General features: G+C 33.0%; 3 protein-coding genes across 6 annotated transcripts; all 3 read left to right on the forward strand.

Moving 5' to 3' along the window:
* The first annotated feature begins 1143 nt into the window (after positions 1–1143).
* Positions 1144–8352, forward strand: LOC145607972 (uncharacterized). Of its 4 annotated transcripts, none has more exons than XR_014105677.1 (12): positions 1144–1249; positions 1745–1969; positions 2830–3103; positions 3701–3851; positions 4545–4767; positions 4870–4961; positions 5219–5354; positions 5817–6148; positions 6444–6906; positions 7121–7350; positions 7434–7633; positions 7824–8352. XR_014105677.1 is itself a non-coding variant. In XM_081663574.1 (9 exons), the coding sequence occupies exons 1-9, from the start codon at positions 1209–1211 to the stop codon at positions 6692–6694; spliced, it is 1725 nt and encodes a 574-aa protein (XP_081519700.1). In that variant the 5' UTR covers positions 1144–1208; the 3' UTR covers positions 6695–7095. The 4 variants fall into 4 exon arrangements, 1 of the variants encoding a protein (XP_081519700.1); XR_014105678.1 differs by having other exon boundaries at positions 7226–7350; positions 7824–8351; XR_014105679.1 differs by having other exon boundaries at positions 7232–7350; positions 7824–8351.
* LOC145607477 (uncharacterized) lies at positions 7252–8061 on the forward strand. The gene is made up of 3 exons (XM_081663116.1): positions 7252–7350; positions 7434–7633; positions 7824–8061. Exons 1-3 carry the CDS (start codon positions 7252–7254, stop codon positions 8059–8061), a joined length of 537 nt encoding a protein of 178 aa, XP_081519242.1.
* Positions 8353–9148: 796 nt separating the features above from the next.
* Positions 9149–11495, forward strand: LOC145609347 (uncharacterized). The gene is made up of 3 exons (XM_081664848.1): positions 9149–9569; positions 10578–10777; positions 10976–11495. The coding sequence occupies exons 1-3, from the start codon at positions 9471–9473 to the stop codon at positions 11268–11270; spliced, it is 594 nt and encodes a 197-aa protein (XP_081520974.1). The 5' UTR covers positions 9149–9470; the 3' UTR covers positions 11271–11495.
* Positions 11496–14130: the final 2635 nt, after the last annotated feature.

Below are 14130 nucleotides of genomic sequence, written 5' to 3' on the forward strand. Positions count from 1 at the left end.
TAGTCTCATATCAGGTTCAAGTTCGGGTTGGGTCAATTTTAGTTGAGTTTATTTTAGGTCGTTCACCTTTTCGGATATATGTCGGATTCAATTCGAGCCAAATTCAGATTGGATTCAATTTCAAGTTCGGGTTGTGTGTGAGTTAGGTTTGAGTGGATTAATAGATGGTACATTTGGGTTCGAGTTAGTGTTGAGTTGGGTTTTGTTCAAGTTCAATTCCAATAGATATCGATGTGCTCAAGTTGAACCTATATAATTACGCCTTCCATAATTTGATCAGCTTTATCAAGATTTTATTAAACCTATATATGAGTAATAGAGAACAAAAGGTATACAAGCTGAATCGGATTGTGGGTTTACAGATTTGTACTAGTATATAAGTTGAACAAAAGACTATAATTTTATTAAACCTTCCATGACTCGGGTACAGGTTCTAATTGGGTCGGGTACTAGTTCGGGTACAGATTGTTGTTGGGTCAGATTAAATCGGTTGACGGTTACTCTCAGGTCGGGAGCAAGTTTAGTATTAGATTAAATCGATTGTCGGTTAACATATGGTCAGGTTTAGGTCGGGTTACAGGTCACTAGTATCACCCCATTGTTTGGGTACAGGTTGGGTTCAAATCATTGCCAGTTCAGGTCGAGTTCTCGGATCGGGTCATTTTTTGATAACTCTAGTTTTTTTTTTATAAAAAACCAAATGTGTGTATATATTCCAATATGACTTACTTTGTTACTTTACTTGAATTAAAAATTATATGAACATGTCTAACTTTGTACTTTGAAAAATCTAAACTTATTATGTAAAAAAGTTACAGATAAACGATGATCTAATCTGAGCTTATATTTTTTGAAATAAAAAAAAAAATTGAAGTAAATAAGACCAAGTCCAAATAAAACATGGGTTGGGTATGTGAAATATTGTAGAGAAATTCATAGCCCATCAAATTCATTTTGAAACATTTGCAAATAATTTTAAAACATTTTTTCCTCGACTGAACTGAGCTGAGCTGAAGTGAACTGAAATGAATATTTTATACTACGTAAGAGAAGAAAATTAAGAGCTGAATTGAATTGAATAATATCAACTTACGAGAACAGGCCATGAGAAACAAGATTGTGTTTATGTCACTAGTCATTTAACCATCGCTCTTTTTCTTTTCTTTATTATTATCTCTCATCCTGAGTTGCTGTGCTTCACTGCTCCAATGGCAACTGCCCTTCTTCCCTCACCCTCTTTCACTGACAGGTATCTCTCTCTTTCTCTCTTAGGGTTTTTTGTTCTTCAATTTGTGAGTTTTAAAGGTTGAAGCTTTCTCGAATTGGTTGAGTTGAAATTTTAAATATTGTTCTGATTGTATTTTATTAGTTCTCAGTGTTAATGGGTCAAGTTTAAAATTTGTTAAATTTAGTGGGGTTTCTCTTGTCCTGTTCCCAAAACCTCACATAGAAAGAAGAAATGTTTATTAATTTGAAGTAAAATTGAAATTCTTCAGAATGATTTCTTTTGTAATCAATTTCATAAACCCGTGTTCAATTTTATAGAAAATTAGAAACCTATTAAAAAAATTGAATTAGAAAGAAAAAATTAGTAATAGTATAGTAAAAATAATATTAGAGGATGATTAAGGAATGACATAATTAATTTGTTTACAATTATGTATTTTCATTTCCTCTTGTTATAGTGAGAATTTGCTTATCAGTAGTTGCTGGGTGTCCCATTTGTTGAAATTTATATTTGCAGGATAAATTATGCTTGCTTTCATCCCAATTTGAACTCAATGGCATGCTTCCCTATCCATTTCAAGCATCCGAAATGTGATGTTAAGCTTTATGTGGTCCCTTGTCTAAGCATTGCACGTCCACAGTCATCGTGTGTGTGTGTGTGTTCTAAGATTGTATCACCAACAATGTACAATGGAGCTGAACTGAAAAACGGGCGTGGTTCTATTGTCCCACACTTCCAAAGGTAGGGGCCTTAATATAGTTTTGTTCTTGTTTAATTGTGATAGTTTCTTTCTTGTAGAAATTTGAATTTCCACATTTTATTGAGTGAACTGTAGTGTAATATGGTTATGGACTGTGTATAGCATGTTTGTGAATTAAGTGTATGGCTGTATTTTATGGGGGTATTCCATAATTTGATAGTCTGAATTTATTGTTTTGATATCATACTTGTTGCTCATGGGACTCCAATGGATATGGCTATAGTGTCCTGATATCATACTTGTGGCTAGAGAGACTCCATTGAATGTCACTATATGATGTGTTAGTTGTAATCTCAACGATTATATAGTAGAGTGTTTACAAAAAGAGTGTTTCTTTGGCTTAAGCATTTTATGTCAGTCATTTTGCTGATATATGTGTAGTAAACCCATTGACACCACTTTCTGAACCTTAAAAGACAGGAAGATACAGAATGACATATATAAACCTCATTGCTTCTGTATGAAGCCTCAGCCTTTCAATGCCCCACCATCTCCAACTTTTTGGCTTGTAAGTTGCAACCCATGGTAGAATCCTACTATTTTCCATCAAACAGGTAGACGACAGCTGATGAGAGCAGGTGGTTTACACATTAGCCATTTTGATAGGTGGACCTTTCACATGAGAGATGACACTAATAAATGGTCGCAGAATGGCGAGAATCCACCCTCTTTGGTCCCTCTGCCTCTTCTTTGGATGTCTTCTGTTAGTCTAACTTTGTTATTTCCAAAGAAGTGTCACAAAATCCTTTGCTAATTAGTGGCGCTAGGTCATATAACATGTAGATGAAGGAATGGCATTTACAGTTGGCATAGTCACTTTTTATATATGTATTTTTGACAGGTCTGACACTTTGCTTGATAGCTCAAGCCACCCCTTGAACACTGCAAATGATTTTGAGAAGCATCTCCAAGAGTTATTTGACGAAGTCAAAACTTTGATTTCAACAGGGAAGAGAAGTGATGCCATAGATTTACTTCATGCAAATTATCAAGCAGTAGAAGAACAGTTGGATGCAGGATATTTAGGGATTGAAGAAGTTGCTATTCTTGATATTATTGCTTTGGGATATATAGCTCTTGGCAACTCAAAGATGGTTGAATCACTATTAGACACGGTAATCTCTTGGTTCCCCTCTTATGAATGTTTGAGATGAAGCTTTTAGTTTTCTTTTTTGACTAGGATATTTTCATAACAATATTTTGCTTGGTAAATAGGTTCCATAATTGAAGACAATGATGCTTGCAACAAAATTGTACAGTCAACCATTCTTTGTATTTGAATAGTTGTATTTTGGTTTGCTCTACTACTTTTTGTATCTCCATTATCAAGAAATCTTCACTTATACACTTGCATGGACTATGGTTTGTGGGGGCTGGAGTTGATTGTGTGTTAATCGTGCTGTCTAGGTCTATCAACATTAAAGACTGTCTTTCATATCCAATCTTGTAACCTCTTTTGAAAAGTCGCCACTAATCTTTTACATATCTTGTATAACAATAGGAGTTATAGGACAGATTCAGGCCATTCATCTATGCTTTATTTAAACCCATAGAGCTTCAGTATTTCAGCCGCGCCAACTTACTGATAAAGCTTATAGTGCTCTTATATTACATGAATCCTTGGAAGTTCTTTATGTCTTAAGGTGTAATTTGTGTTGGAGAAATATGTTTTACATCGTGTTTCTAATATGTTTAATTACTTGATTGGGCAGATGAACAAGATTGTTGATTGTTTGAAAGATGATGAAATGTTATTGGATTCAGTACTTATACACATGGGAAGTATGTATTCATCATTGGAGAAATCAGAGAAATCAATGCTTATGTATCAAAGGGCTCTAAAAATATTGGAGAACTTACATGGTGGGTCTGATACTTAACTTCTTCTACTTGATGCTTAAGGCCAGTCATTGATTCTAGTAATCTAGTTTACTTTTATAAAGTCATGTTATAACCAGCTCATCTTGTGTGCATCAGGTGCATAATAACAGTTAAGAGTTTTTAAGTGATTATTATAAGTGACCATGTTAAAGCATTAAACTGAATTCAACAACAAATTATGTAACTTTGTAAATTGAGCTGCTTTGGCTTCTCAAAGAAAGCATTTCTTGGCCTCATTTACTGTCCTAATGATACTATAGAATAACTAATGAATGAAAAATAGTATGTTTTAGATATTGTTCTGCTATGCCCTTCTCTCATGCTCTTTGGATAGTCATGAAAAGCCTAAAATGCCATGAATTCGCAAGTTTGTATCTATTTGTTCTCTTTTCTGGGTGGTCCTAGACCAACTTGTTTATCTATAAAGCAGCTTTTCTATTATTTTTTTCATGTAATAACCATCTTGTGTGTTGCAATATCCGTGAGACTTCTAAAATGTAGAGACAAAATGGAAGTAAGGTACTCTGCATTTTATTATATTAACTTTGATGACTTTCTTGCTGATGTGGGGTGATGAAATTAACTTTTCACTTTAAATAAACTTTAAAAAGTAAGACCAACCTGATATGCTGACAAAAAGAAACAGCTAATGTTATGTTTGAATGTCTTTGATAGGCAAGCACAGTATATTTCTTGTCACGCCACTGTTGGGATTGGCTAAACATCTTGGTTCAGTTGGAAGAGCTGCAGAAGCTGTAGAAATCTACGAACGCGTAATTACCATTGTGGAGTCAAGTCATGGTGCTGATAGCCTTGACCTTGTGTTACCTTTATCTGGCTTTGGCAATCTCCTCCTAAGTCAAGGGAAGCCTAATGATGCAGAAATTCTGTTTACCAGGTTTTATTATATCTTGCATTGTGTTTGTAGAGGTGTTTGAAGGTTTTGATTCAGATAATTAACTCACTTATATTTGGCTTCAATATTATTAAACATTTGCAGGATTTTGAATCTGTATTCAAGGCTACATGGAGAAACTGATGGAAGGACTGGCATGGCTCTTTGCTCCCTTGCCCATGTAAAATTTGCTCAGGGTTAGTACACTGGACTATTTTATGGCTTATTATTTATCCTGTACTAGAAAATGTAACCCAAAAAAAAAAAAAAAAAAAAAACCCAACCTATCATTTACAACATTGTCATTTGTAATGAAAGTTAATGTAGACTCTTCCAAATTTCAAATATGTATCATATTACCATGTGACCCTGCATGTCACTGCTCCTCCTGATGCCACATAAAATCTGCTGTATGATGGGAGATTTGCTGAATGCAGTGTGTTGTGTCTGACAGGGGATGCTGAGGAAGCCATTCACCTATACAAAAAAGCTCTTCAGGTTATTCGGGATTCAAGATATGTAGCATTAGATGACAACATTATGGAGAAGATGAGATTAGATTTAGCTGAATTACTTCATATAGTCGGAAGGTATAGTTTGATTTACAAATCAAGAAGCTATCTACCATAGTTGCTAGGATAAAGTATAAATTGGCTTCCCTATTTTTCAGATGAAATGGAAAATTAAACTTCAAGTACATAGTATAATTGTGTAAATGTTTTAGAACTTCGATCTTGTTTGAGTATATGATGTCAGGATCACCCTCATTCCTTATTGTTGCTCCACTTAAAATAATGGAAGGGTTTAAGTCAAAATATTTTGAAGTGATTAGGAAGAATCACCAAAATTAAACTATTTTTAGCATTGTCTTTGCATTTTTGAAAGTTACAAACTTGCAACGAATACCTATTTATTCAAAAATGATACTCCGCACTAGTTAAAATTAATAAGCATATAAATATGGACTCTTTCCCAACATCTTTATCGCCTATGACTCTATGAGGCTTTGATTTCAAGCTGCATTTGTTGAATTATTTTCGTGCAATTTTCAGAGGTAATGAAGGCCGAGAACTGTTGGAAGAGTGCTTGGTGATTACTGAGAAGTTTAAAGGAAAAGATCATCCTAGCTTGGCCACCCACTTCATAAATCTTGCAACTTCTTATTCTTTCTCAAAGAACTATGTCGAAGCAGAACGCTTGCTCAGGATGTCTTTGCGGATTATGATGAAGTCTGTTGGCCCTGATGATCCGTCCATCACCTTTCCTATGCTACATCTTGCAGTTACCCTCTTCAACTTAAGACGTGATAAAGAAGCTGAAAGGCTTGCCATTGAAGTTTTGCGCATTCGTGAGACAGCTTTTGGAAAAGAGTCCCTTCCAGTTGGTAAGTTTTATTTTTTCAACTTAGTTCATTATTGGCTTTTCACTTGAAAATTGATTCACTTCTGAAGTTCTGAAGTTATAGGTCTGAGAAACCATTTCTCTGTAATACTTCCTGCAATTTACAATTTTGTTTGCCATATAGAGCTGATACTTGAATTTCCCTCAAAATAGAGCTGATACTTGAATTGTCTGTTATTTTCTGCTAACGGAATCTCCAACATGTCAGTTTATAATTAGTTTGTTTTTCTGTCCATTGGCCGGTTAATATTAATCTCTTTTAATTTCTGGTACTGTAGGGGAAGCTCTTGACTGCCTAGTGTCAATACAGACCAGATTAGGAGAGGGTGATGACGAGTTACTGGAGCTGCTGAAGAGGGTGCTCAAAATTCAAGAGAAAGAGTTTGGCTATGAGAGTGAAGAAGTAATGATAACCTTGAAGAAAGTTTTATTCTACCTGGATAAATTAGGGAAAAAGCAAGAAAAGTTCCCTGTCCAGAGAAGATTATCTGTTTTAAGAGACAAGTACAAGCATAGAGTTCAATATTAGCAGTAATTTTCTGTGAAAATATATTTGTGCAACTGTATCATGTGTAGATTATGTTTATAGGAGAGTAGATCAACTGTTTAGATTATGGGAAAGAATGTTCCCGATAGTTAATCGAACATATTCCATGAACTGGAGCAGGGCAGAGAAAGCAGGATCGTCTCGAGTCAGTCGTTAGAACTTTCTTTGAACAAGGAATCTGCATAGAGCTTCCTGTAAGTTACACTACTTTTTCTCAAATTAATATTGATGCCCACCATACATTTTTATTAAGGAATATAATGGCTTTATCAACCAACTTTCCTCCCTCCCATTAAAACTAATAATATAATATAAAATAAAAATATCTAGCCTAGTTGTCCAAGATGCTTGAATTGTTTTTCAAGGTAAGATGAACATTATCATTTTTATACCTTTCCATATTGTCAGTTTTTCCTATGAAACAATGTCATTACCAGTCCTCCTAGTACCAGTATATGTATGCATCAAACTCATACTCAAGTCTTAATCGATTCGACACTACAATCACATAAGGTGCAGAACGCAGAACATCGGTCAATATGATTCGGAGAAACGGTGTTTTGCTGCCTATGGCTGTCCTCCTTCTGGGGGTTTTTGCAGTAATTTTCAGTTTTATTGCTTATGCCACAAGGATTAAGGTAATAGTGTTACACCAACCTCAAATATGTTTTTTATTTCTTTTTTTTTTGGCAAAAAGACTTAATTCGGTCAATTTACGCAGGATAAAGATGTTACCAAATCAAAAGGGGTTTGTAGATATCCAAGTAGTCCAGCAGATGCTCTTGGTATAATAGCAGCACTATTTATACTAGCTCAGCAAATTGTATTACGTCTTGCAACTAAATGCTTCTGTTGCTGTGGACAACGCTTCTATAAACGTTGCTCTTATATAACCTCGCTATTCTTCTATATTTGTTCTTGGTATGTCATTTTTCTCTACATTTATCCCCTTTTTTTCGCTGTTTTTTGGTCATGTGTGATTCAATTGGACAATGTAAATACTGCCACAAGTTAACCCTAAACAATCGTACTCATCAACCATTTGGTTTCTAGCTTGCTTGTAATCTATTACATGACTAACTTACTGAAACTTTCTACTTTGTGAATGTAGGTTAACCTTTGTGATTGCGTTCATTGGATTAATATATACAGCTTTGCTCAACAACAGCCATTATTTGGCGAAGAACTATCCTGGAATTAATGGCGATGATTGTAGTGTGGGGAATGAGAAATATTACATTGGTGATGCACTTTGGTGCATAATTAGCACTGTTTTAGCTCTAACCTCTTACGCTTTCTGGGTGAAAGGTACTGCTAAAACAAGCGATAATTCCCAAGGAAGTTCTTAATAATCAACGATAGATAATTCACAGGAAACTGCTGATAACCATGATCGAGCAAGGTGTTGCAATGGGAGATCCTTGAATGCAGCAAACAAAAGAACAAAATGATGTGAATTGAAGCTGGATTTGATATAGTATATACCAAAATCGACCCGATGTCAAAGAGTTCATGTAGATGTGCGTGTGTGTTCTTGGTAATCTTCATTTGGTGAACTAGTCCACTCTCTTGTAAAGAGCTTAAAGATTGCTTCATTATTTGTACTTCTTGTAACATGTAGTTGACCAATTGAAAATAATTTCCTATCTTTGATATGATTGGTTCATTGATAACATTAACCCTTGATATTTTTTCAAAAAGGATAGAATTGCACCAAATGTAACTATTTAACAGTTTTAGGTCAATCCTAAAGTGCAAAATAATCATTATTAGGACAATACATTTTCTAACATTACACTTAAAAGAGAACGAAGAAAGTACAAGTACTTTATACGAAGTATATAAAGCACGTCTTGGGTAAGATTGGCTTGCAAAGAACTGTTAGTAATTGCCAAGCTACCATCTTTCAAAACAAGCTGCATGAGAGTTCACATTGTGCAACTATTGATGGCTAATGTCATGGCTATTCCTTAGAGAGGGATTGAAAAAGATTGACACTGATGTTCACCATATGTATGATACTAATTCAAGCCCAATTGTCCAATATATTTACCCTAATTGCTTTCCAACCTTATACGTAGTATTTATATTTTATACATTGGCCACTAAGCCAAGTTGATAAATGCCTTGACTCATTCATTATTATCATTACTCTTGTACAATTCCATAATGTCATTTAACCAATATTATTATCTCTGGTTCTTTTAATTCGTCCTTAAAAGATTGTCTCATGTCATAAAAACTTCACAATTGACTATTATCATAACTACAGTGAAGCAAATTGCTATCGATTGAATCACTAACATAGGTAATATAATACGGAGTACAAAGTAGTTTTTTTAGATAGGACTACTACAATAGATAACATAGACGACATTCGATTTCAGATCTCGAAAATCGAAACCATTTCTCAAACATTCCACAATCTTTCTTCCCACCTTGACCTTACCCATTTTGAAAAGGAAAAAAAAAAAAACTACCAGACCCCCTTTTATCTCATATCCACGCATCTTCCAAAAATTCTCCAAAACCATTTTTATTTCCACACTTCTCTCTCCCTCTCTTATTCACTCCTACTTTGAAGTTTCCTCTTCTTTTTCTCTCTTCTTTACTCCCAATCATATTACAAATTCCCCAATTATTACAACTTACACTCTCACATTTTTCTTAGTAACTTCAATCTTATTCTTCGAAACCCAGAAAAATTGTTCCAAAAAAACAGGTTAAAATTCGATTGATTGAAATTTGAAGATAGAAAATGATGCGAAGACATAATTTTTTGGTGCCTTTTATTGCCCTTCTTCTCGGTGCTCTTGCTATGACTTTCAGTCTCATTGCTTTTGCCAAAAGAATTAAGGTATTTTTATTTACTGTTAATTTTTAATATATTCTGCTTTTTACAAATTCTGATTTAGGTGGCAGCAAAGTTAAAAAAAATTTAAAATTGGTACCGAATCTGAAAAGTGGCGTTTTTAGTGATAGCAAATATCAAAAAATCCTAATTTTTACCTAATTTGTAAAGAAATCAAACATTTGAAGTAACATTTCTGAATTAGTACTACTAGTAGTATGATTTGGTCATGATATTCAATACATTTTCAACTATTGTTGATTAATGATTACTATTATGTTTATTCTATAAGGTAGTCTATGAATTTATGCCAATTGAGACGAAGCGAGTATACATAATTAATTTAAACAAGATATATATGTGCTCGTAAATTTTTTAAATTATTTATTTGATAGTTAGGAAAATTTTATGGGCTAAAATATAATTAATGTGAGCTTTCCTTGATTAAGGGGAAGACATCTTTGTTGTCGACGTCGAAACGATGTCGTTTAGTTGATTTCATAATCAAACAAGACATTATTAGATGATAAAGTGGGCCCCTTGTTCTAAGTGACTAAAATGGCTAAATGCCTAATACTTCTAAGTTCCAAGTTATAACTCATCATAAAAGGAACATCCACGTTACCACCTTAATTACTTGCTTATATAAAAATTCAACATAAATTCTGTAATTGATATATACTCCCTTTGTTCCTATTTGTTTGTCTAAACTGTGTCCGGCAAAATCTTTTAAAACATAAATATCTCCAATTCGGTACGATATGCTTTAAATAGCCCTTGTTAGTTTGCTAGCTCCAATTCGGTAATGCAATTTTCAGTCGCAAAGAAATCAGTAGCTAATTATAAATAATCTAGTTGATTAATGTCTCTGTTTTGTGATGAACTGCTCTTCTTAATCTCAAAAACATTAGTTTAGACTTCAGATGATCAACAATGTACAATACTACTACCTTTAAACTTGATAGCGAGTCATGATTAGGCTGTTAAATTTACGTGTATAGTTGCATTGCGCAGGCTAAAGATGTTACCAAAAAAGATAGGTTATGTGTATATCCAAGCAGTCCATCATCTGCTCTTGGCATAGTTGCTGCATTATTTCTACTAGCCGAGCAAGTTGTTATTAGTGCTGCCACTTACTGCTTTTGCTGCTGTGGACTACGTTGTTCTGCTCGTTGCACTATTATAAGCTCATTACTCTTCTTCATCGGCTCCTGGTATGTTGTTAATTTCCACAATCCGCTTACATATGCTATTAATTTCCATTAATTATAAGTGGTGTGTAGGGATAGAAATAGCACAAGTCCTATAAAGGCCGGTTCATTTGTTAATACAGCGTGACAACTAATTCTGATCAAGGGATTGTAAGGCATATAAGCTTAACTTAATATTGGTATCAATGGTATGTATTGCAGGTTCACTTTTCTGGTAACGTTCATTGGATTGATTTATACAGCGATCCTTAACAACAATAACTTCCTAGCAAAAGCCTATACCAGAGAAAACAGTGACAGTTGTGAGGTAGGCAACGAGAATTTGTTCCTTGGGGCTGCATATTGGTGCATAATTAGCACTGTTGTAGGTCTGGTCTCATATGCTTTCTGGGCGTGTGGTGCTGCTAAAACAAACAATAATAACCAAGGCCGTGCTGTTGATCATGAGCATGGTGTTGCTATGGGAGAACCTCAGATGCAGCTACCGAAGGAATAATCTAGATAGCCTGATGCTGGTGAGTGGTCGGTATCCTGTATAGGCAGTATAGCTCAAGATCAATTCAAGGGAGTAAAATTGTTGTAAGCTGTAATGATCGTTTCATCTTTTATTCTCTTTGTAGTTGAGCTGAAAATTAGTCTGTTTAGCAAATGTTGTATCAAATACAATGTTCAACAAATCTCTTACATCTAACTCCTCATCAAATGGCATACGACTTTTTTCCCAACATATCTCGAATTCTAAGAATTCTCGAACAGCTAACTGTTAACAACTAACTGCTTATTGGCAAACAAGTTTGTGTATATATTCGAATAAACATAAATGCTTCATCAAAAAAATTTAGTTCTCCAAATTCCAATTGCAACAATGTTTACCCTTCCACTAACTATATTTGGAAATTTTTAGCTTAATAATACAGAGTACCTTTTAATTTTTATATTTGAGAATTATATATTGAATCATGTTTAAAATTTATCATTTTACAATTTTTGACCACCTTTACCTTTACTAGCCATCTAAGTTTGATTGATCACTTTTTCTTCTTTTATGTCCATATTAACTTTATAATTTATGTGTGCAGGTAATATTACAAGTATAGTGTATTAGAACTTTAAATATAAAAATAATGAGTCTTGTAATGATGTAGTAGTTGGCCATCACAAAAATAATGAGTCTTGGTATACACTAGACTCTAGTGTAGGTACCACACCCTACACCCCCCCTCTAAACGTTTAACAATCTCCCTCATATACCCACTTTCTACAATTGTAGAGTAAAAATCAAACCACCATTTATCTTTTTTCACTTTCTCTCTTCTCACCCATTTTCTGCATTTTCTCTCTCTACACCCATTTTCATCATTTTCTAATCCAAAATTTTCAACAAACTTTGCGACAAATTATCCAAAAAAGTTGTTCAACTGCTACATAATTCAACAAATCAAGGTCGAAATTCAAAGGAGTAAGTGATTTTGTTCATAATTAATTCGAAAAAGAGTATAAACCCTAATTTTTATAATTTATTGTTGCAATTGTGTTACAGGAACATTTACTATTTTTAGTTTTAAAACTAGGAATTTGAACAAGTACATTTTGAATTTTGAGTATGAAGTATTTCATTTTTTTTATTGCAGTATGAAGGAAATAGCTTTAGAGAAGAACATCAAAAAAATCTGGAGAAAAGTAAGCATTAATTAAATTAGTTCGTAGTGGTTTTTTTTTTTTTAAAAAAAAAAATTATAAATGTTCATTTTCATTTTGATAAATGTTCATTTATATATTAGTATACAATCATTCACATGTTAATAAATGATTAATTCAAATATTTATTTATATATTACTACATAGTCATTGTAAAAATCTCCTATTGTAGATCAAGAACTTTTAAAAGATATTAAAACTTATGGTATAGATGTTAATATTTCTACAATTCCGAGGTAATATATGAACATATACTGAATTATAAATGTTCATTTGCATATTTGAATCTATTTGAGTTTATATTTGACTTTATATGCTAAAATAAAAAATGTTCATTTTTATGATACGTTATGCACAATTATGAAATGCATAAATATTCATTCATGTGAGTTGAGAAACTGACTTATGCATACTATGAAATCTTTTGATCATATATGAAATTCATAATGTTCATTTACATATATAGTAATGTAAATCAATGTAAGTATTATACTATAATCTTAGCAATTTTTATTGAAGAACTAATAAATTATATTTGTACATTCTTCAATTTTGTTTGCAGAGCGAAGGAAACCGTTTCAGAGAAGAGAAACAAAGATTATAGTTCGTAGTTAATTTTTTTATTATTATTATTTCTTTAATTTATTTTATTTTTATGAATGTTCATTTTCATTTTGTTAAATGTTCATTTATATGTTAGTATAACGTCATTCACATTTTAATAGATGATAAATGTTAATTTACGTATTGATAAATGTTCATTTTCATTATATATAAATGTTAATTTACGTATTGATAAATGTTCATTTTCGTCCTTATTCATGATCAACAAGTAAATGCATTAATTTTAAAATGAATATGTGCATATACTTAAAAGTTCATTTTTATACTACTAATTAAAGCACCCAATTATATCATGAATTAGTTATTTTTAACAAATTTAATTAGGAATTTCAATAAGAGTGTGTGCTATATTGTAGTTTTCATGGAAATGATTCTTACAATTACAATAAGGAGTGTGTGATACCTTCAAAAATTTTCAATAACAAGTACAAAATTATAAATTTTATACATTTTTCATCTATAATAATGCTCCTTAATTAAATGTTCAATTATAAATAATTGTATGTTCATTTACAACTATTAATAAAATATGTTCAGTTTTGAAATATTATATGTTCAAAATGACGTCACTTGGGGAGGGGGGGTGTATGTAGCAGAAGCTACACCGGGGTGTAGTGTAAAATTTTCAGTTAAAGTATTTGCTTTAAGGCCCAAAATGAACACTAGTAGTGGATTTTTTTCATTGATGCAAACGGGCCCATTTTAAAACAAGTTGCTTATGCTTATAACGTTTGAACTTTGAACAAATAAACCGCGTAATATAAGTCTGCTTCCTTCTCCCACTACGCACAAGTGCTTTGTATTGTGTTGTATGTTGGGAAGATAAAAAATTGTAGCCAGCCCAATCCTACGTGTCACCTCTTTGTTTCATGTTTGCTTGACTAAGCCAAATTTCATTTTTTTTTTTTTTTTTTTTTCATTTTTTACTTTAGTGTGATTGCTCGGATTATGGTATGGGATACGTTTTGTCGTGTTTTGTCTAAAAGAAATAGGTCAGCGTAAGGCCTTGCACGCATAGTAATGAGTTGTGTTGT

Source organism: Chenopodium album, chromosome 23 (assembly GCF_948465745.1).
Source record: "Chenopodium album chromosome 23, dcCheAlbu1.1, whole genome shotgun sequence".
Taxonomy (NCBI): Eukaryota; Viridiplantae; Streptophyta; class Magnoliopsida; order Caryophyllales; family Amaranthaceae; genus Chenopodium; species Chenopodium album.